At 47.7% G+C, this 22,701-nt stretch overlaps 1 protein-coding gene across 5 annotated transcripts in view; it reads right to left on the reverse strand.

Annotated features, from left to right (window-relative positions):
• LOC140409368 (disintegrin and metalloproteinase domain-containing protein 12-like) overlaps positions 1-22,701 on the reverse strand; it is a 653,965-nt gene that overhangs the window by 192,879 nt on the left and 438,385 nt on the right. For all 5 annotated transcript variants that reach the window (XM_072497812.1, XM_072497813.1, XM_072497810.1 and 2 more), the window contains exon 10: positions 4,404-4,488. In XM_072497812.1, the coding sequence (XP_072353913.1) occupies positions 4,404-4,488 (85 nt within the window). The remainder of the gene's footprint in view (positions 1-4,403; positions 4,489-22,701) is intronic.

Genomic DNA, 22,701 nt, shown 5'->3' on the forward strand with positions numbered 1-22,701 from the left:
CTGGACTGTACACTCTGTCTGGACTGAACGCTCTGTCTGGACTGTACACTCTGTCTGGACTGTACACTCTGTCTGGACTGTACACTCTGTCTGGACTGTACGCTCTGTCTGGACTGTACGCTCTGACTGGACTGTACGCTCTGTCTGGACTGTACGCTCTGACTGGACTGTACGCTCTGTCTGGACTGTACGCTCTGACTGGACTGTACGCTCTGTCTAGACTACGCTCTGTCTGGACTGTACGCTCTGACTGGACTGTACGCTCTGACTGGACTGTACGCTCTGTCTGGACTGTACGCTCTGTCTGGACTGTACGCTCTGACTGGACTGTACGCTCTGTCTGGACTGTACGCTCTGACTGTGCTGTACGCTCTGACTGGACTGTACACTCTGTCTGGACTGTACGCTCTGACTGTGCTGTACGCTCTGACTGGACTGTACACTCTGACTGGACTGTACGCTCTGTGTGGACTGTACGCTCTGTCTGGACTGTACGCTCTGTCTGGACTGTACGCTCTGTCTGGACTGTACACTCTGTCTGGACTGTACGCACTGTCTGGACTGTACGCTCTGTCTGGACTGTACGCTCTGTCTGGACTATACACACTGTCTGGACTGTACGCTCTGTCTGGACTGTACGCTCTGTCTGGACTGTATGCTCTGTCTGGACTGTACACACTGTCTGGACTGTACGCTCTGTCTGGACTGTACGCTCTGTCTGGACTGTACACTCTGTCTGGACTGTACACTCTGTCTGGACTGTACGCTCTGTCTGGACTGTACGCTCTGTCTGGACTGTACGCTCTGTCTGGACTGTACACTCTGTCTGGACTGTACACTCTGTCTGGACTGTACACACTGTCTGGACTGTACGCTCTGTCTGGACTGTACACACTGTCTGGACTGTACGCTCTGTCTGGACTGTACGCTCTGTCTGGACTGTACACTCTGTCTGGACTGTACACACTGTCTGGACTGTACACACTGTCTGGACTGTACGCTCTGTCTGGACTGTACGCTCTGTCTGGACTGTACACTCTGTCTGGACTGTACACTCTGTCTGGACTGTACACTCTGTCTGGACTGAACGCTCTGTCTGGACTGTACACTCTGTCTGGACTGAACGCTCTGTCTGTGCTGTACGCTCTGTCTGGACTGTACGCTCTGTCTGGACTGTACACTCTGTCTGGACTGTACGCTCTGTCTGGACTGATCGCTCTGTCTGGACTGTACACTCTGTCTGGACTGTACGCTCTGTCTGGACTGAACGCTCTGTCTGGACTGTACGCTCTGTCTGGACTGTACACTCTGTCTGGACTGTACACTCTGATTAGGCTGTATGCTCCATCTGGACTGTATGCTCCTCCTGGACTGTATGCTCTGTCTGTGCTGTACGCTCTGTCTGGACTGTACGCTCTGTCTGGACTGTATGCTCTGTCTGGACTGTACACTCTGTCTGTGCTGTACGCTCTGTCTGGACTGTACGCTCTGTCTGGACTGTATGCTCTGTCTGGACTGTACACTCTGTCTGGACTGTACGCTCTGTCTGGACTGAACGCTCTGTCTGGAATTTACGCCCTGTCCGGACTGTACGCTCTGATTAGGCTGTATGCTCCATCTGGACTGTATGCTCCTCCTGGACTGTACGCTCTGTCTGTGCTGTACGCTCTGTCTAGACTGTACGCTCTGTCTGGACTGTATGCTCTGTCTGGACTGTACACACTGTAGCCGGTTAAAATGGTTAACTCCCAATTAGAATGGCCAAACCCCGATTTAAAATGGCGAACAAAAAGGCTGATGGGAAAATCAGCCAACAGGACTCAAACAGACAGCTGCAGGTAAAACAGTGTATTCGCCTCTGGGGAGGCCAGACAGAATCGATACCTGCAGCCATCAACACAACAACACCCCAGCCACCTGCATAGTAAGTAGCAATCCCGGGAAAAATATGCTACAAATTAGACACACAAAGCCAACCCAGACTTCTCGGCGCCAGCAGGAGCTTACACAAAGAGAATGACCACCCCGAAACTGCCCAACGATCAAGGAATCGCTCCAGCATTGGAGAATATCGAACCAAGTGATTGGGACCAAGTCCAATCACTTGGAACCAGGTACAGGGTCCGCCCCGAAAGGCGGGAAGCCCCTGGGGACGATAAGAATAGAGTCCAAGGTCAAATCGCTCTCTCTCTCCATCCTCCCGCACCCTTCGAGACCCTTCTGCTGATCATCTTCAACAGCCACAAGAATCATAAGTCTTACTCCAACGCTCGCTATGAGATAGACGCTCCTGACTATCGACCTGTACCAGCTTCGAATCCCGCAGGCTCAGAACCCATACGAAAGGCCATTCGTTTCCCTGACCTGGTAGGCCATTTCCAAAGTTAAGTATTGGCCTGTTAGTTGTAGGAAGTAGCTTGGAAGTAGAACACATGTATAAGTATTGATTACTGTATATAATAAATGTGTGTTGATTTAACTCTTACTAAGCGGTGTATTGGATTATTGATCATTACTCGGACTTGAACCATGTGGCGGTATCATAAAGATACCTGGCGACTCAAGAGCAAAGGTGACCGAACAAGAGCAATTAAACTAAGGTTAAAACGAGCAACAACATTGACTGGACTCAATGTTCTGCCTGGACAGTACGTTCTGGCCGGACTGTACACACTGTCTGGACTGTACACTCTGTCTGGACTGTACACTCTGTCTGGACTGTACGCTCTGTCTGGACTGTACGCTCTGTCTGGACTGTACGCTCTGTCTGGACTGTACGCTCTGACTGGACTGTACACTCTGTCTGGACTGTACACTCTGTCTGGACTGTACGCTCTGTCTGGACTGTACGCTCTGTCTGGACTGTACGCTCTGTCTGGACTGTACGCTCTGTCTGGACTGTACGCTATGTCTGGACTGTACGCTCTGTCTGGACTGTACGAAGTCTTACAACACCAGGTTAAAGTCCAACAGGTTAGTTTCGATGTCACTAGCTTTCGGAGCGCTGCTCCTTCCTCAGGTGAATGAAGAGGTCTGTTCCAGAAACACATATATAGACAGATTCAAAGATGCCAAACAATGCTTGGAATGCGAGCATTAGCAGGTGATTAAATCTTTACAGACCCAGAGATGGGGTACCCCCAGGTTAAAGAGGTGTGAATTGTATCAAGCCAGGACAGTTGGTAGGATTTTGCAGGCCAGATGGTGGGGACAAGCGCTCCGTATACACAGGATCTGCTCAGACGAGGAGGAGCGTAACAGACATCTACAGACATTGAAAGATGCCCTCGTACAAACAGGATATGGCGCTCGACTCATCGATCGACAGTTCCAACGCGCCACAGCGAAAAACCGCACCGACCTCCTCAGAAGACAAACATGGGACACAACCGACAGCATCCCCTTCGTCGTCCAGTACTTCCCCGGAGCGGAGAAACTACGTCATCTTCTTCACAGCCTTCAACACGTCATTGATGACGATGAACATCTTGCCAAGGTCACCCCCACACCCCCACTACTTGCCTTCAAACAACCGCGCAACCGCAAACGAACCATTGTTTGCAGCAAACTACCCAGTCTTCAGAACAGTGACCACGACACCACACAACCCTGCCATGGCAATCTCTGCAAGACATGCCAGATCATCGACATGGATACCACTATTACACGTGAGAACACCACCCACCAGGTACGCGGTACATACTCGTGCGACTCGGCCAACGTTGTCTACCTCATACGCTGCAGGAAAGGATGCCCCGAAGCGTGGTACATTGGCGAGACCATGCAGACGCTGCGACAACGAATGAACGGACAGCGCGCAACAATCACCAGGCAGGAATGTTCCCTTCCAGTCGGGGAACACTTCAGCAGTCAAGGGCATTCAGCCTCTGATCTCCGGGTAAGCGTTCTCCAAGGCGGCCTTCAGGACCCGCGACAACGCAGAATCGCCGAGCAGAAACTTATAGCCAAGTTCCGCACACATGAGTGCGGCCTCAACCGGGACCTGGGATTCATGTCGCATTACATTCATCCCCCACCATCTGGCCTGCGAAATCCTACCAACTGTCCTTGCTTGAGACAATTCACACCTCTTTAACCTGGGGTTACCCCATCTCTGGATCTGTAAAGATTTAATCACCTGCTAATGCTCGCATTCCAAGCATTGTTTGGCATCTTTGAATTTGTCTATATATATGTTTCTGGAACATACCTCTTCATTCACCTGAGGAAGGAGCAGCGCTCCGAAAGCTAGTGATTCGAAACAAACCTGTTGGACTTTACCCTGGTGTTGTAAGACTTCTATTAGTTTGGAGGCGGCAGTGTTTTGAGATTCTAGTCTGTCCAACTTAACAAAGTGTTAACCTCAGTCCAGAAGGGAAATCGGAGAAGGAACGGATACTCACAGTGTTCACCCCTCCGGATTGGTCAACTGAACAGATCCCACCATACGTTGCCAAGCCTGAAATGCCATCTTTAAAAAAGCCACCTCTGTGAAAGAGAAATCAAAGATCATCTTGAGTAATGGAGGAGAATCAGAATGTGACGATCTCCCCTGGGGGGGGGGGAGACGAGCAGCTCACTTTTCCAGACCACGGAGTCGTCTGTACTGACGATTGAGAGTGACCCATCTCGGAGACGTGCTGGGATTGGGATTCAGCCAAGCTCTTGGGTGGCCCATGTCCCCTTGAATGATAAAAATGATGCCACCAAAGCCTGACAAAATGTCACCAGCGATGCTGACAGATCCTCTCTTGTTGGACGTGGCCATTGCCTGGCACTTGTGAGGCGCAAATATCTGTCAGTGCCCCCTTATCTGAGGAAGGATGTTCCTACTCTCGAGGGAGAGCAGCAAACGTTTATCAAATGGATTCCTGGGATGGCAGGACTCCCAAATGAACATAAGAACTAGGAGCAGCAGTAGGCCATCTGGCCCCTCGAGCCTGCTCCACCATTCAATGAGACCATGGCTGATCTTTTGTGGACTCAGCTCCACTTTCCCGCCCGAACACCACAACCCTTAATCCCTTTATTCTTCAAAAAACTATCTATCTTCATGAGGAGAGATTGAGACGGTTAGTATTACATTTGCTGGAATGAGGGGGGGATCTCACAGGAACTTATAAACTTCCAACAGGACTGGAGAGGGTAGATGCAGGAAGGATGTTCCCGATGGTGGGAGTGTTCTGAACCAGGGGTCACAGGGGACAGAGATGAGTGTCTTGACCCAGAGAGTGGTGAATTTGTGGAATTCACCGCCACAGAAAGCAGTTGAGGCCCAAGCAGCAAGAAGGAGTTAGATTTAGCTCTTGGGGCTAAAGGTTTCAAAGGAGAGGGGGCAGTGGAGAGGAGGGCAGCTGGTCGGCAAGGTAAGGCAGCACCATTTCTGTCATTGAAACTGAGTTCCGACTGGGGGGGGGGGGGAGTGAAAGTGACATCACAGGAAGGCTGCGATTGGAGAGGGAAGCTGTGTTATATTTCAAAACCCACTTTATCACAGTTTATAAATTGCTTTCAGACACAGGTAATAAGGAGGGGTTTAAAAAAAAACAGTTTTATAAAATGAAAAATTACAGTTTAAAAACGAATTAAATAAAAGAGAGATGGAGAGTCAGGTGATGCGTTGTTCCTGCGCGATGTGGGAGGTGCTGGGTCCCATTGTCGTTCTACGTCTGTAGTACGTGTTGGTTGTTTGAGGACCTCCGGCTCAGAGACGATGAACGGATTCTGAGCTTCAGACACTGTGACACATCCGGGAGGGGGAGAGATACCTGGGCACAGAACTAACTTGAATTCAGCCAGTGGTCAGGGACAGGACGGTATGGCTGCGTGTGAGGCAGCTCGAGGGATCGAGGAGGTTGGGTTGCAGGAGCCTCAGTCCCTGAACTTTTCCAACAGGTTTACGATTCTTGCCCTGTGTGGACGGGAACGGGGACTGCAGGGAGGACGAGCAAACTGACCACAGCTCCGTGGTACAGGGAGCCATTCAAGTGGGGGGAGAGAAAAGATATGTAGCCGTAATCGGGGATAGTGTAGTTCGGGGCATTGACGATGTTCTCTGTGACCGGGATTGAGAATCCCGAAGGTTGTGTTGCCTGCCTGGTGCCAGGGTGTGGGATATCTCAGCTGGGCTGCAGAGGAACTTGGAGTGGGAGGGTAAAGATCCAGGTGTCGTGGTCCACATAGGTACCAATGACATATGTAGAATAAGGACGCGGTTCTGCGAAGCGAGTATGAGCAGCTAGGAGCTAAATTAAAAAGCAGAACCAATAATCTCTGGATTACTACCTGAGTCACAAGCTAATTGGCACATGGTCAATAAGATTAAGGAGGTAAATGTGTGGCTCAAAGATTGGTGTGGGAGGACTTCCGGTGACGGCGGGCGGGAGGCGGCCGCACAATGCAATGGAGAGCGCCCGCTCGGGAACGGCAATTTCGGGGCTTTAAGCCCGGTCCCAGGGTCCGCCGAGGCGGCAGAAGAAGGGAGAAGGCACGGAGGAGGCACTGAGAAGACACAGGAGGAAAAAAAAAACAAAGAAAAATGTCGAGGGTGAGCAAGAAAAACGGCCGAAAAAAACCCAGCTGGAGGTCCGTCGGGGAGTGGAAAGGTCACCGCGGGGTCACCAGGAAAAATGGAGGCTGGAGCACCAGGGGAGACCGCAGTGCTTACGGCTGAAGAAATAACCAAGGTGATGGCTGCGGAATTTGAAAAGCAGTTGGCGCAGATTGCGAAATGCATGGAGACGGTGAGGAAGGAGATGAGGGAGGTTTTGAGTGTGCTGGTGGAGGAGGCGGTTTCCCCGGTGAGGACGGAGGTGGCGAGCGCAGTGGCGGAGGTGCGAGAGCAAGGGGAGGCGCTGAAGGAAGTGGAGTAGATGTTATTGCAGCACGGTGATCAACTTGCCTCGATGGGGAAGGAGATGCGGAAGGTGATGGACACTAACAAGGATCTGTGAGGAAAAATGGAAGACCTGGAAAACAGATCCAGGCGACAGAATTTGAGGATTGTGGGGCTGCCCGAAGGAGTTGAAGGACCGAAGCCGACTGAGTATTTTGCCACGATGTTGGCAAAACTACTGGGGGAGGGGGAGGACCCCTCCCGATATGAACTGGATCGGGCTCATCGGTCATGGAGGCCTGTACCAAAGGCGAGTGAGCCGCCAAGGGCAGTGACTCTGTGCTTCCGTAGGTACAGGGTGAAGGAGAAGGTCCTGAGCTGGGCCAAGCAGAAGCGGGTGGTGCAGTGGGCTGGAGCTGGTATACGTGTATACCAGGACTTTACTGTGGAGCTGGCGAGGAGGCGGGCTGCCTTCAACCGGGTGAAGAGGGCACTGTACATTAGCAAGGTGCGGTGCGGCATTGTATATCCAGCGAAGCTGAGGGTGACTTACAAGCTCAGGGACTTTTATTTTGGAACGGCGGAAGCAGCGGAGGAGTTTGCGAAAGCAGAAGGACTGTGGCAGAACTGACAAATTGAGGAATGGCCATGTGCCGATGTAACCTCATGACTGTATTTTGTTCTTTTTTGTATCACTTGTGTGCGGGTGTAGAGATTAAAGGAGCCAAGGTGGTATATATTTGGACAAGGGACGGGACTTTCACTCGAAATGAGAGTTATTTGGGGTGTAGGTGGATATGCGGGGTTTGTGTGCTAAAAGGGGATCTTTGGGCTTTCCTAGGGCCGGGCAAGTGGGAAAGGGACCCGGGCGGGGGCCTCCACGCTGGCCGGTTTAAGCCGGCCAGTGAACGGGAGTGAGGTGGGGGGAGGGGGGGCTGCGGCCATCGGAGCCTGGCAGAACAGGGCCCGAGTGGTCTAGCCGGGGTGGAAAGTTGGGGGGGGAAGGAACCGAGGGTAGGGGGGGGAGTTTTACAAGAGGCAGTGGACGGGAGGAGCTGGAGGCCTGGGGTGGGGGGGGCTGTGTAAGATGAAGGGTGACTACGGGTAATCCCTGATTTATTTTTGTCATTTGTTTATGTAAACATGCGGGTTGAGGTTTGGGGGTTGGTGGGTAGATGGGATCGTTGTTATTATGGGGACTGACATATCTTGCTGATTATTGTTTATGGATGTAAATGTGGGAGAAAATGTGAAAATGGAGGAGAATAAAAAAAAAATTTTTTTTAAAAGATTGGTGTGGGAGAAATGGGTTTGAATTCATGGGACATTGGCACCAAAACTGGGGAAGGAGGGAGCTGTTCCACTGGGATGTTCTTCGCCTGAATCACGCTGGGACCAGAGGCCTAGTGACTGCGTTACTAGGGCTGTAAATAGGGCTTTAAACTAAATGGAGGCGGGGGTTGGGGGGGTCAGTCGGAGGGGAAACTAGACACCCCAATTTAAAGGAGGAAGTCAGAGTGCAGGTTAGCAATGTGGTGGATGGTTACCAGTGATCAAATCAAAGTGAGGGACAGAACAGGTGAATGTCTTTATGCACCAAGAAATTATAGAAGAGTCGGGAAATCGAACATTAAAACAAATTTAAAAGCTTTGTATCGAAATGCAAGAAGCATTCGTAACAAACTTAATGAGCTAACGCTGCAAATAGAAACAAAAGGTTAGGACTTGGTGGGGATTACTGAAACGTGGTTACAGGGAGACCAGGTCTGGGAATTGAATAGCCAAGGGAACACAGCATTTCAGAAAGGTAGGGTGAAAGGAGAAGGAGGTGGTGTTGCCCTGCTGGTGAGGCAAGGGATCAGTGCTGGAATGGGAAATGACATAAGCACTGGAGATCAAGATGTGGAATCAGTCTGGGTAGAAATAAGAAATGGTAAAGGGAAAAGTCCTTGTTAGGAGTAATCTATGAGATCCCCAAACAGTATCACAGAATTTACAGTACAGGAGGCCATTCAGCCCATTGAGTCTGCACCAGCCCTTGTAAAGAGCGTCCCATGCCTCCACCCTAACCCAGTAACCCCACCTAACCTTTTTGGACACTAAGGGCAATTTTGGACACTAAGGGACAATTTATCATTGGCCAATCCACCTAACCTGAACATCTTTGGACTGTGGGAGGAAACCGGAGCACCCGGAGGAAACCCACGCAGACACGGGGAGGATGTGCTGACTCCGCACAGACAGTGACCCAAGCCGGAATCAAACCTGGGACCATGGAGCTGTGAAGCAGCCATGCTAACCACTGTGCTACCGTGCTGCCACTGTAGTTCTACAGTAGGGCACAGTATAAACCAGGAAATACTGGGGGCTTGCAAAAAAATGTACGGCAATAATCATGAGTGATTTTAATGTGCACATAGACTGGAGGAAACAAATTGGCAAGTGTAACCTGGAGGCACAGTTCATTGAATGCATTGGAGATTGGTTCCTGGAACACTATGTTAGGGAACCAACATACTCTGGATTTGGAATTCTGTAACGAGAGGGATTAATTAATGACCTTGTTGAGAAGGATCCATTCGGGAGTAGTGACCAAAGTATGGTCGAATTCAAGATTCAGTTTGGGGGGAGAAAGTGGAGTCCCACAATCTGGAATTAAACAAAGGAAATTACACAGGCTTGAGGTCCGATTTGGCCGGGACTGGGCAGGCGGGCGAAAAGGCAGGACAGCTGATGAGCAACGGCAGTTGTGGAAGGAGATACGCAATTCCTGACAACTAAAATATATCCCAGTGAGGGAGAAAGATGGGAGAGGGGTTAAAAACCATCCGTGGCTGAACAAGGAGGTCAAGGCCACAAAGGAAAAAACGAAGTTATATCACATTGCAAAGGCCAGTGGCAGGCTGGAAGATTGGGAAACGTTCAAACATAAATAAAGGGATACTAAAAAATAAATAAAAAGAGCAAACGTAAATTACAAAAAAAAACTAGCACAGAGTATCAAAAAGGATAGCAAAAGCTTCTACAGGTACATAAAAGGGAAGAGAGTCGCGAAGGTGAATGTTGGCTGCTTGGATGATGAAACTGGTGAGTTAATAGTGGGCAACACAGAAATGGCAAAGATGTGAAATTAATACCTTGCCTCAGTTTTCACGGTGGACGACACTAGTACCATTCCTATAGGAACAGATAATTCAGGGGGAATAGAAAGGGTGGAACTTGGAACAATCCGCATCAATAGGGAGACGGTACTCAACTAACTCTTGGGATTGAGGGCGGACAAGTCCCCAGGGCTGGATGGCCGACATCCTAGGGTGTTTCTTCTTTTTAAAAAAAAAATTTAGAGTACCCAATTACTTTTTTCCATTAAGGGGCAATGTATCGAGGCCAATCCACCTACCCTGCACATCTTTGGGTTGTGGGGCCGAAACCCACGCAAATACGGGGAGAATGTGCAAACTCCACACTGACAGTGACCCAGAGCCGAGATCGAACCTGGGACCTCGGCGCCATGAGGCAGCAGTGCTAACCACTGCACCACCATGCTGCCTATCCCAGGGTGTTAAATGAAGTGGCAGTAGAGATCGTGAATCCATTGGTTATAATATTCCCAAATTCCCTGGACATGGGAAAGGTTCCAGTGGATTAGAAAAACCCTAACGTTTTCGAAAAGGGAGGGAGACAGAATGTGGGAAATTACAGACCAGTTAGTTTAACGTTTGTTGTTGGAAAATTGTCAGAATCAATAATCAAGGAAGTAACGTCAGGACATTTGGAAAGTCAAATCGCAATCCATCAGAGTCAACATGGTTTTATAAAGGGCAAATCATGTTTGGCTAATTTGCTAGAATTCTTCGAAGATGGAAGGGTTGTTGCAGGTTACAACAGGACATTGACAGGATGCAGAGCTGGGCTGAGAAGTGGCAGATGGAGTTCAACCCAAATAAATGTGAAGTGATTCATTTTGGAAGGTCGAATTTGAATGCTGAATACAGGGTTAAAGGCAGGATTCTTGGAAGCGTGGAGGAACAGAGGGATCTTGGGGTCCACGTACATAGATCCATCAAAGTTGCCACCCAGGTTGATAGGGTTGTTCAGAAGGCGTATGGTGTGTTGGCTTTCATTAACAGGGAGATTGAGTTTAAGAGCCGCGAGGTTTTGCTGCAGCTTTATAAAACTCTAGTTAGACCACACTTGGAATATTGTGTCCAGTTCTGGTCGCCTCATTATAGGCAGGATGTGGATGCTTTGGAGAGGGTACAGAGGAGATTTACCAGGATGCCTGCCTGGACTGGAGGGCATGTCTTATGAAGAAAGATTGAGGGAGCGAGGGCTTTTCTCACTGGAGCGAAGAAGGCAGAGAGGTGACTTGATAGAGGTGTACAAGGTGATGAGAGGCATGGATAGAGTGGATAGCCAGAGACCTTTCCCCAGGGCGGAAATGGCTATCACGAGGGGACATAATTTTAAGGTGATTGGCGGAAGGTATAGGGGAGATGTCAGAGGTTCTTTACACAGAGAGTGGTGGGTGTGTGGAATGCACTGCCAGCAGAGGTGGTGGAGTCAGAGTCATTCGGGACATTTAAGCGACTCTTGGACAGGCACATGGACAGCAGTAAATTGAAGGGGTGGAGGTTAGGTTGATCTTAGATTAGGATAAATGGTCGGCATAACATCGTGGGCCGAAGGGCCTGCACTGTGCTGTACTGTTCTATGTAACAAGCCAAGTGGATAATGGGGATCCTGTAGATGTTGTGTATCTGGACTTCCGGAAGGTGTTTGATCAGGTGCCGCACAGAAGGTAATTCACAAGGTGAGATCACAGGGATTCGGGGTAATTTATTCGCTTGGATAGAAGACTGGCTGACGGACAGGAGACAGAGAGTCGGGGGAAATGGGTATTTTACTGGGTGGTAGGATGTACCTAGTGGGGTCCCACAGGGTTCTGTCCTTGGGTCCAGCTATTTACAATCTATATAAACGGCTTGGATACAGGGTTAGAAGGATCTGTAGCCAAATTCGCAGATACCACAAAAATAGGTGGGACAGTGAGTTGCAACGAGGAAATAAGAACCTTACAAATGGATATAGATAGGTTCGGAGAGTGGGCCAAAATGTGGCAGATGGAGTTTAATGTGGATAAGTGTGAGGTCATGCATTTTGGTCGAATAAATGGAAATGCAACTTATTATCTGAATGGGGAGACTCCGGGGCGCTCCATTGCAGAGGGATCTGGGTGTCCTCGTGCATGGGTCACAGAAAACGAGCAGGTGCAGCAGGTAATACGGGAAGCAAATGGAATGCTGGTATTGATAGCTAACGTAGATTGGCGGTGGTGGGTGCCTGGAACGTGCTGCCAGGGGAGGTGGTGGATACAGGTGCGATAGCAACAATTATGATGCATCTTGATAGACACATGAATGGGCGGGGCATGGAGGGGTACAGACCGTTTGAGAAATGAGTGGCAGGTTTAAATAAAGAATGTGGATCAGTTGCGGCTTGGTGGGCCGAAGGGCCTGTCCTTGTGCTGTAAGGTTCTTTGTTCTTTGTTCTTTGAAAGTGGCAGTTGAAAAAAAAAAGAGAAATGAAATGAAATGAAAATCGCTGATTGTCACGAGTAGGCTTCAAATGAAGTTACTGTGAAAAGCCCCTAGTCGCCACATTCCGGCGCCTGTTCGGGGAGGCCGGTATTGAACCCGCGCAGCTGGCCTGCCTTGGTCTGCTTCCAAAGCCAGCTGTTTAGCCCTATGCTAAACCAGCCCCTGATAAATTCAATTGTGTCGTTTCAGTTCAATCTTCACCAAGTGAGAGGGTCTTTATTCCTCTTGAGGCATAGATGCAGCCCATTCCTGAGAACCCTACTCTGCCCTTGCAATATGGCCACGCATGGAACCCCATTTGGGAACCTTACTGCCCCCAGTTCTGACCCTCCATATCCACCTCCTCCCACCCGCCATCCGGCTCTCCCTCAGACGGGCACTCCCTCAGGGGTCATTTGGCCTCAAGCCCAGCAAGGAGGAAGCGATGCCTGCCTGCCTGCCAGCCTCCAGACCCGCTTAAAGCGAGGGGCACCCCCAGGTGAATGGACAGTAAGGGCTGATCCTGTCGCGTCCCTCCCAAAACTGAGTGACTGACCCCAGCCCTGACCCTGAGTTGATGTTATCTGTGCCCCCCTTCGTCCTCACGGGTGCACCCTGACCATCGGACACCCTGCAAATTCATGGCTTCTAAGCGTGCAACTCGAATATCCCGCTTGGAGGGGAGGCCGCCAGCTTGCTCTTTCTGTAAATATGTTGTAAATGACACCAGCGTGACGTCAAGGTGAATATTCCGGGAGAGGGGCAAGTCTGGAGTGAGTGCCCGCTAATAACTGCTAGTGTATAAAAATAAGGTTCCTGGGCTTCCGCAGCGTGATTCACATTACTCCCCTGGAGGTGGGGGGTGGGGGTGGGGATCAGAAATCCCCGCCCTGCCTGGACAGAATTGAGTTTTCCAATTCTCTCCTGATTTTGAGCCGGTGCCATTGTTCACACTGACAGAAACTCCGGCGTGAAAATCACCCCCTGGTCTAATGAAATGGTGACACCGTTCTCAGACTAGAGGAAGGAGCGTGGGCGGGGGTGGGGGGGGCAGTGGGCAGGGGGGGAGGGGGGCAGTGGGCAGGGGGGGCAGTGGGCAGGGGGGGCAGTGGGCAGGGGGGAGGGGGGCAGTGGGCAGGGGGGGCAGTGGGCAGGGGGGGCAGTGGGCAGGGGGGGGGAATGGGGTTTGGGGTTCCCTAATCGTTGATTTCAGGATTACTTTCCTTGATACAGGTGAATGTGTGATGAAGTTTAAGACTGAATAAGAAATTAATAGAAACGGGTTGTTTGAGGAAGTAACAAGGAAGTTAGACAAAGGAGAACCAGGGGACGTGATGTATTTAGATTTCCAGAAGGCCTTTGACAAGGTGCCACATAGGAGACTGTTAAATAAGTTAAGAGCTCATGGTGTTCAGGGTAAGATCCTGGCACGGATAGAGGATTGGCTGACTGACAGAAGGCAGAGAGTGGGGCTAAAGGGGTCTTTTTCAGGATGGCAGCCGGTGACTAGTGGTGTGCCTCAGGGGTCTGTGCTGGGACCACAACTTTTCACAATATCCATTAATGATCTGGAAGAAGGAACTGAAGGCTCTGTTGCTAGGTTTGCAGATGATACAAAGATCTGTAGAGGGACAGGTAGTATTGAGGAAGCAAGGGGGCTGCAGAAGGACTTGGACAGGCTAGGAGAGCGGGCAATGAAGTGGCAGATGGAATACAATGTGGAAAAGTGTGAGGTTCTGCACTTTGGAAGGAGAAATGGAGGCATAAGACCATAAGACCATAAGACATAGGAACGGAAGTAAGGCCATTCGGCCCATCGAGTCCACTCCGCCATTCAATCATGGCTGATTTCAACTCCATTTACCCGCTCTCTCTCCATAGCCCTTAATTCCTCGAGAAATCAAGAATTTATCAACTTCTGTCTTAAAGACACTCAACGTCCCGGCCTCCACCGCCCTCTGTGGCAATGAATTCCACAGACCCACCACTCTCTGGCTGAAGAAATTTCTCCTCATCTCTGTTCTAAAGTGACTCCCTTTTATTCTAAGGCTGTGCCCCCGGGTCCTAGTCTCCCCTGCTAATGGAAACAACTTCCCTACATCCACCCTATCTAAGCCATTCATTATCTTGTAAGTTTCTATTAGATCTCCCCTCAACCTCCTAAACTCCAATGAATATAATCCCAGGATCCTCAGACGTTCATCGTATGTTAGGCCTACCATTCCTGGGATCATCCGTGTGAATCTCCGCTGGACCCGCTCCAGTGCTAGTATGTCCTTCCTGAGGTGTGGGGCCCAAAATTGCTCACAGTATTCTAAATGGGGCCTAACTAATGCTTTATAAAGCTTCAGAAGTACATCCCTGCTTTTATATTCCAAGCCTCTTGAGATGAATGACAACATTGCATTTGCTTTCTTAATTATGGACTCAACCTGCAAGTTTACCTTTCGAGAATCCTGGACTAGGACTCCCAAGTCCCTTTGCACTTCAGCATTATGAATTTTGTCACTGTTTAGAAAATAGTCCATGCCTCTATTCTTTTTTCCAAAGTGCAAGACCTCGCACTTGCCCACGTTGAATTTCATCAGCCATTTCTTGGACCACTCTCCTAAACTGTCTAAATCTTTCTGCAGCCTCCCCACCTCCTCCATACTACCTGCCCCTCCACCTATCTTTGTATCATCGGCAAACGTAGCCAGAATGCCCCCAGTCCCGTCATCTAGATCGTGACTCTTTTCTAAATGGGGAAATGCTGAGGAAATCAGAAGCACAAAGGGACTTGGGAGTCCTTGTTCACGATTCTCTGAAGGTTAACGAGCAGGTTCAGTCGGCAGTTAGGAAGACAAATGCAATGCTAGCATTCATGTCGAGAGGGCTAGAATACAAGACCAGGGATGTAATTCTGAGGCTGTATAAGGCTCTGCTCAGATCCCATTTGGAGTATTGTGAGCAGTTTTGGGCCTCATATCTAAGGAAGGATGTGCTGGCCTTGGAAAGGGTCCAGAGGAGGTTCACAAGGATGATCCCTGGAATGAAGAGCTTGTCGTATGAGGAACGGTTGAGGACTCTGGATCTGTACTCGTTGCAGTTCAGCAGGATGAGGGGGATCTTATTGAAACTTACAGGATACTGCGAGGCCTGGATAGAGTGGACGTGGAGAGGATGTTTCCACTTGTAGGAAAAACTAGAACCAGAGGACGCCATTTCAGACTAAAGGGACGATCCTTTAAAACAGAGATGAGGAGGAATTTCTTCAGCCAGAGGGTGGTGAATCTGTGGAACTCTTTGCCGCAGAAGGCTGTGGAGGCCAAATCACTGAGTGTCTTTAAGACAGAGATAGATAGGTTCTTGATTAATAAGGGGGTCAGGGGTTATGGGGAGAAGGCAGGAGAATGGGGATGAGAAAATATCAGCCATGATTCAATGGCGGAGCAGACTCGATGGGCCGAGTGACCTAATTCTGCTCCTATATCTTACGGTCTTATGGTTTTCAAATATATCTCTTTAAAATCTCAGCCTGTGTCTTTGTTATCAGGTCAGCAATACACTTTGCTTAAGAATCGATGTTGAGCACATTCCTGCATCAGTTAACCGTCGTAACACTTACCCACTCGTTACTTGGCTCTCCAGCTCACAGGATCTCTTCAGCGAGCATGCTGGTCGAGCTGCCCCTCCTTGCAATCTGACAAAGAGTCAGCCGGACTGGAAACGTTAGCTCCATTCTCTCTCCACAGGTGTTGCCAGGCCGGCTGAGATTGTCACTTTCAGATCCCAGCACCTGCACTCGTTTGCTTTGCCCTCCTCCTGTATGTGTGCCGGAATAAACGACCGTAAGCCTGCTCTGAGACTCCTGTGAATCGTTTGTTCGGAGAAGTTCGCGGGTAAAGTGGGGAAATTGGGTTGGATGAATGAGGGATTGTGTCATGTGAGAGTGCCTTTAAGAAACGGGTGTTTATAAAATAGCTGTAGTGGATGTACCTTTAAGAAACGGGTGTTTATAAAATAGCTGTAGTGGATGTACCTTTAAGAAACGGGTGTTTATAAAATAGCTGTAGTGGATGTACCTTTAAGAAATGGGTGTTTATAAAATAGCTGTAGTGGATGTGCCTTTAAGAAATGGGTGTTTATAAAATAGCTGCAGTGGATGTACCTTTAAGAAACGGGTGTTTATAAAATTTCTGTAGTGGATGTGCCTTTGAGAAACGGGTGTTTATCAGTGATGTCAGGGTGTGGGTGGAGCTGGGCTGTCTGTCTGCTTTTACTTTTGCTTTAGGCTGTTTGCTACAGGGTGTGTTTGGTTTTGATTTTGTTTTGGAGAAACTGCAGTCACAGCAAGATGTCTATGAAGCCCTGCAGGCTGGGGAATGTTCATTTGGTGATTTCAAAGTGGTAACTGTTCTCAGTAGAGAAGTTAAACCTGATGTCTTTCTGTAACGAGGGTTCATTTTGTCTTATGGATGTTACAGGGAAAGATTAAGAGTTATTTATAGAGTACTGTATTCTTTGGGGATTTATTGGTGTTGATAGTTGTTAAGATGTTTACTGTGGGTTTATAAAGTGTTAACTGGTTTCATAAATAAACATTGTTTTAATTTAAAAGTACTGTAGATTTCTGTTACATCACACCTGTAGAGTAAGACCATGTGCTCCCAATAACCACAATCTATTGAAAGTTGTGGGTCAGGTGAGCTCCAGATACACTTTGTGGCTCTCTAAACCATGGCCCATAACAGGTGCAATTTAAAATAAAGGGCACGATTCTGAAGTGGATGCTGGAATAGTCAGACGTGGCAAATTGTAGCTGTTACAGGACACTGGTCAGCAGGGGACTAAGAAACACAATGGATCCTGGAATATATATAAGCAGGCAAATGCAGCAAGGCCTGGCCAATACTCAGGCTTGGGTTATCCAGTGACAGGTAACATTGGCGCTACACAAGTGCCAGGAAATGACCATCTCCAACAAGAGAAAACCTAACTCTCACCTCTTGGCATTAATGGCATTGCCGTCACTGAACCCCTCACTATCACCATCCTGGGGGTGACCACTGACTGGAGTAGCCACATACATACTGTGACAGGTCAGGTTAATGTTAGATAGCATTGAGTCCAGAGGAGTCAGAGAAAGTTGTAAAAAACGGCAGCGACCCTGAGGATTGGGAGCAGTTCAGATTTCAGCAAAGGAAGGCAAGCAGGTAGATTGACGGGAAAAATGCAGAATGAGCGTAAACTTGGAAGTGACACCAAAGCGGACGGTAAAAGCTTCGAGAACGATGCAATCAAAATGAGTGAAGATAAATGCAGGTCCCTTACAGTCCGAAACAGGAGAAGTTACAATAGAGAACAAGCAACACACAAATCAAAGAGAAAATGCCGGAAAATCTCAGCACATCTGGCAGCATCGATAGGGAGAGAAAGTAGCTCAAGTTTCGAGTCCAAATGACCCTTTGTCAAAGCTTTGTCGGACACCAAATCTACCTTCATCACAGGGACTGTCAGTGATCAAATCTACCTTCATCACACAGACTGTCAGTGATCAAATCTACCTTCATCACACAGACTGTCAATGATCAAATCTACCTTCATCACACAGACTGTCAGTGATCACATCTACCTTCATCACACAGACTGTCACTGATCAAATCTACCTTCATCACAGGGACTGTCAGTGATCAAATCCACCTTCATCACACAGACTGTCAGTGATCAAATCTACCTTCATCACACAGACTGTCAGTGATCAAATCTACCTTCATCACAGGGACTGTCAGTGATCAAATCTACCTTCATCACACAGACTGTCAGTGATCAAATCTACCTTCATCACAGGGACTGTCAGTGATCAAATCTACCTTCATCACAGGGACTGTCAGTGATCAAATCTACCTTCATCACACAGACTGTCAGTGATCAAATCCACCTTCATCACACAGACTGTCAGTGATCAAATCTACCTTCATCGCACAGACAGTCAGTGATCAAATCTACCTTCATCACACAGACTGTCAGTGATCAAATCTACCTTCATCACACAGACTGTCAGTGATCAAATCTACCTTCATCACACAGACTGTCAGTGATCAAATCTACCTTCATCACACAGACTGTCAGTGATCAAATCTACCTTCATCACAGGGACTGTCAGTGATCAAATCTACCTTCATCATACAGACTGTCAGAGATCAAATCTACCTTCATCACACAGACTGTCAGTGATCAAATCCACCTTCACCACACGGACTGTCAGAGATCAAATCTACCTTCATCACACAGACTGTCAGAGATCAACTCTACCTTCATCACAGGGACTGTCAGTGATCAAATCTACCTTCATCACAGGGACTGTCAGTGATCAAATCTACCTTCATCACACAGACTGTCAGTGATCAAATCTACCTTCATCACAGGGACTGTCAGTGATCAAATCCACCTTCATCACACAGACTGTCAGTGATCAAATCTACCTTCATCACACAGACTGTCAGTGATCAAATCTACCTTCATCACACAGACTGTCAATGATCAAATCTACCTTCATCACACAGACTGTCAGTGATCAAATCTACCTTCATCACACAGACTGTCAGTGATCAAATCTACCTTCATCACAGGGACTGTCAGTGATCAAATCCACCTTCATCACACAGACTGTCAGTGATCAAATCTACCTTCATCACACAGACTGTCAGTGATCAAATCTACCTTCATCACACAGACTGTCAATGATCAAATCTACCTTCATCATACAGACTGTCAGTGATCAAATCTACCTTCATCACAGGGACTGTCAGTGATCAAATCTACCTTCATCACACAGACTGTCAGTGATCAAATCTACCTTCATCACACAGACTGTCAGTGATCAAATCTACCTTCATCACACAGACTGTCAGTGATCAAATCTACCTTCATCACAGGGACTGTCAGAGATCAAATCCACCTTCATCACACAGACTGTCAGTGATCAAATCTACCTTCATCACACAGACTGTCAGTGATCAAATCTACCTTCATCACAGGGACTGTCAGTGATCAAATCTACCTTCATCACACAGACTGTCAGTGATCAAATCTACCTTCATCACACAGACTGTCAGTGATCAAATCTACCTTCATCACACAGACTGTCAGTGATCAAATCTACCTTCATCACACAGACTGTCAGAGATCAAATCCACCTTCATCACAGGGACTGTCAGTGATCAAATCTACCTTCATCACACAGACTGTCAGTGATCAAATCTACCTTCATCACACAGACTGTCAATGATCAAATCTACCTTCATCACACAGACTGTCAGTGATCAAATCTACCTTCATCATACAGACTGTCAGTGATCAAATCTACCTTCATCACAGGGACTGTCAGTGATCAAATCTACCTTCATCACACAGACTGTCAGTGATCAAATCTACCTTCACCACAGGGACTGTCAGTGATCAAATCCACCTTCATCACACAGACTGTCAGTGATCAAATATACCTTCATCACACAGACTGTCAGTGATCAAATCTACCTTCATCACACAGACTGTCAGTGATCAAATCTACCTTCATCACAGGGACTGTCAGTGATCAAATCTACCTTCATCACAGGGACTGTCAGTGATCAAATCTACCTTCATCACACAGACTGTCAGTGATCAAATCTACCTTCATCACACAGACTGTCAGAGATCAAATCTACCTTCATCACACAGACTGTCAGTGATCAAATCTACCTTCATCACACAGACTGTCAGTGATCAAATCTACCTTCATCACACAGACTGTCAGTGATCAAATCTACCTTCATCACACAGACTGTCAGTGATCAAATCTACCTTCATCACACAGACTGTCAGTGATCAAATCTACCTTCATCACACAGACTGTCAGTGATCAAATCTACCTTCATCACACAGACTGTCAATGATCAAATCTACCTTCATCACACAGACTGTCAGTGATCAAATCCACCTTCATCATACAGACTGTCAGTGATCAAATCTACCTTCATCACAGGGACTGTCAGTGATCAAATCTACCTTCATCACACAGACTGTCAGTGATCAAATCTACCTTCATCACAGGGACTGTCAGTGATCAAATCTACCTTCATCACACAGACTGTCAGTGATCAAATCTACCTTCATCACAGGGACTGTCAGTGATCAAATCTACCTTCATCACACAGACTGTCAGTGATCAAATCCACCTTCATCACACAGACTGTCAGTGATCAAATCTACCTTCATCACAGGGACTGTCAGTGATCAAATCTACCTTCATCATACAGACTGTCAGTTATCAAATCTACCTTCATCACGCAGACTGTCAGTGATCAAATCTACCTTCATCACACAGACTGTCAGTGATCAAATCTACCTTCATCACACAGACTGTCAGTGATCAAATCTACCTTCATCACGCAGACTGTCAGTGATCAAATCCACCTTCATCACAGGGACTGTCAGTGATCAAATCTACCTTCATCACAGGGACTGTCAGTGATCAAATCTACCTTCATCACAGGGACTGTCAGTGATCAAATCCACCTTCATCACACAGACTGTCAGTGATCAAATATACCTTCATCACACAGACTGTCAGTGATCAAATCTACCTTCATCACACAGACTGTCAGTGATCAAATCTACCTTCATCACAGGGACTGTCAGTGATCAAATCTACCTTCATCACAGGGACTGTCAGTGATCAAATCTACCTTCATCACAGGGACTGTCAGTGATCAAATCTACCTTCATCACACAGACTGTCAATGATCAAATCTACCTTCATCACACAGACTGTCAGTGATCAAATCTACCTTCATCACACAGACTGTCAGTGATCAAATCTACCTTCATCACGCAGACTGTCAGTGATCAAATCTACCTTCATCACGCAGACTGTCAGTGATCAAATCTACCTTCATCACACAGACTGTCAGTGATCAAATCTACCTTCATCACACAGACTGTCAGTGATCAAATCTACCTTCATCACAGGGACTGTCAGAGATCAAATCTACCTTCATCACACAGACTGTCAGAGATCAAATCTACCTTCATCACAGGGACTGTCAGTGATCAAATCTACCTTCATCACACAGACTGTCAGTGATCAAATCCACCTTCATCACAGGGACGGTCAGTGATCAAATCTACCTTCATCACACAGACTGTCAGTGATCAAATCCACCTTCATCATACAGACTGTCAGTGATCAAATCTACCTTCATCACAGGGACTGTCAGTGATCAAATCTACCTTCATCACACAGACTGTCAGTGATCAAATCTACCTTCATCACAGGGACTGTCAGTGATCAAATCTACCTTCATCACAGGGACTGTCAGTGATCAAATCTACCTTCATCTAACAGACTGTCAGTGATCAAATCCACCTTCATCATACAGACTGTCAGAGATCAAATCTACCTTCATCAGAGGGACTGTCAGTGATCAAATCTACCTTCATCACACAGACTGTCAGTGATCAAATCTACCTTTATCACACAGACTGTCAGAGATCAAATCTACCTTCATCACACAGACTGTCAGTGATCAAATCTACCTTCATCACAGGGACTGTCAGTGATCAAATCTACCTTCATCACACAGACTGTCAGTGATCAAATCTACCTTTATCACACAGACTGTCAGAGATCAAATCTACCTTCATCACACAGACTGTCAGTGATCAAATCCACCTTCATCACACAGACTGTCAGTGATCAAATCTACCTTCATCACAGGGACTGTCAGTGATCAAATCTACCTTCATCACACAGACTGTCAGTGATCAAATCTACCTTTATCACACAGACTGTCAGAGATCAAATCTACCTTCATCACACAGACTGTCAGTGATCAAATCTACCTTCATCACAGGGACTGTCAGTGATCAAATCTACCTTCATCACACAGACTGTCAGTGATCAAATCTACCTTCATCACACAGACTGTCAGACATCAAATCTACCTTCATCACGCAGACTGTCAGTGATCAAATCTACCTTCATCACACAGACTGTCAGTGATCAAATCTACCTTCATCACACAGACTGTCAGTGATCAAATCTACCTTCATCACAGGGACTGTCAGTGATCAAATCTACCTTCATCACAGGGACTGTCAGTGATCAAATCTACCTTCATCACACAGACTGTCAGAGATCAAATCTACCTTCATCACAGGGACTGTCAGTGATCAAATCTACCTTCATCACAGGGACTGTCAGTGATCAAATCTACCTTCATCACACAGACTGTCAGTGATCAAATCTACCTTCACCACACAGAC

The sequence above is a fragment of the Scyliorhinus torazame genome, chromosome 3, assembly GCF_047496885.1.
Source record: "Scyliorhinus torazame isolate Kashiwa2021f chromosome 3, sScyTor2.1, whole genome shotgun sequence".
NCBI classification, from domain to species: Eukaryota; Metazoa; Chordata; class Chondrichthyes; order Carcharhiniformes; family Scyliorhinidae; genus Scyliorhinus; species Scyliorhinus torazame.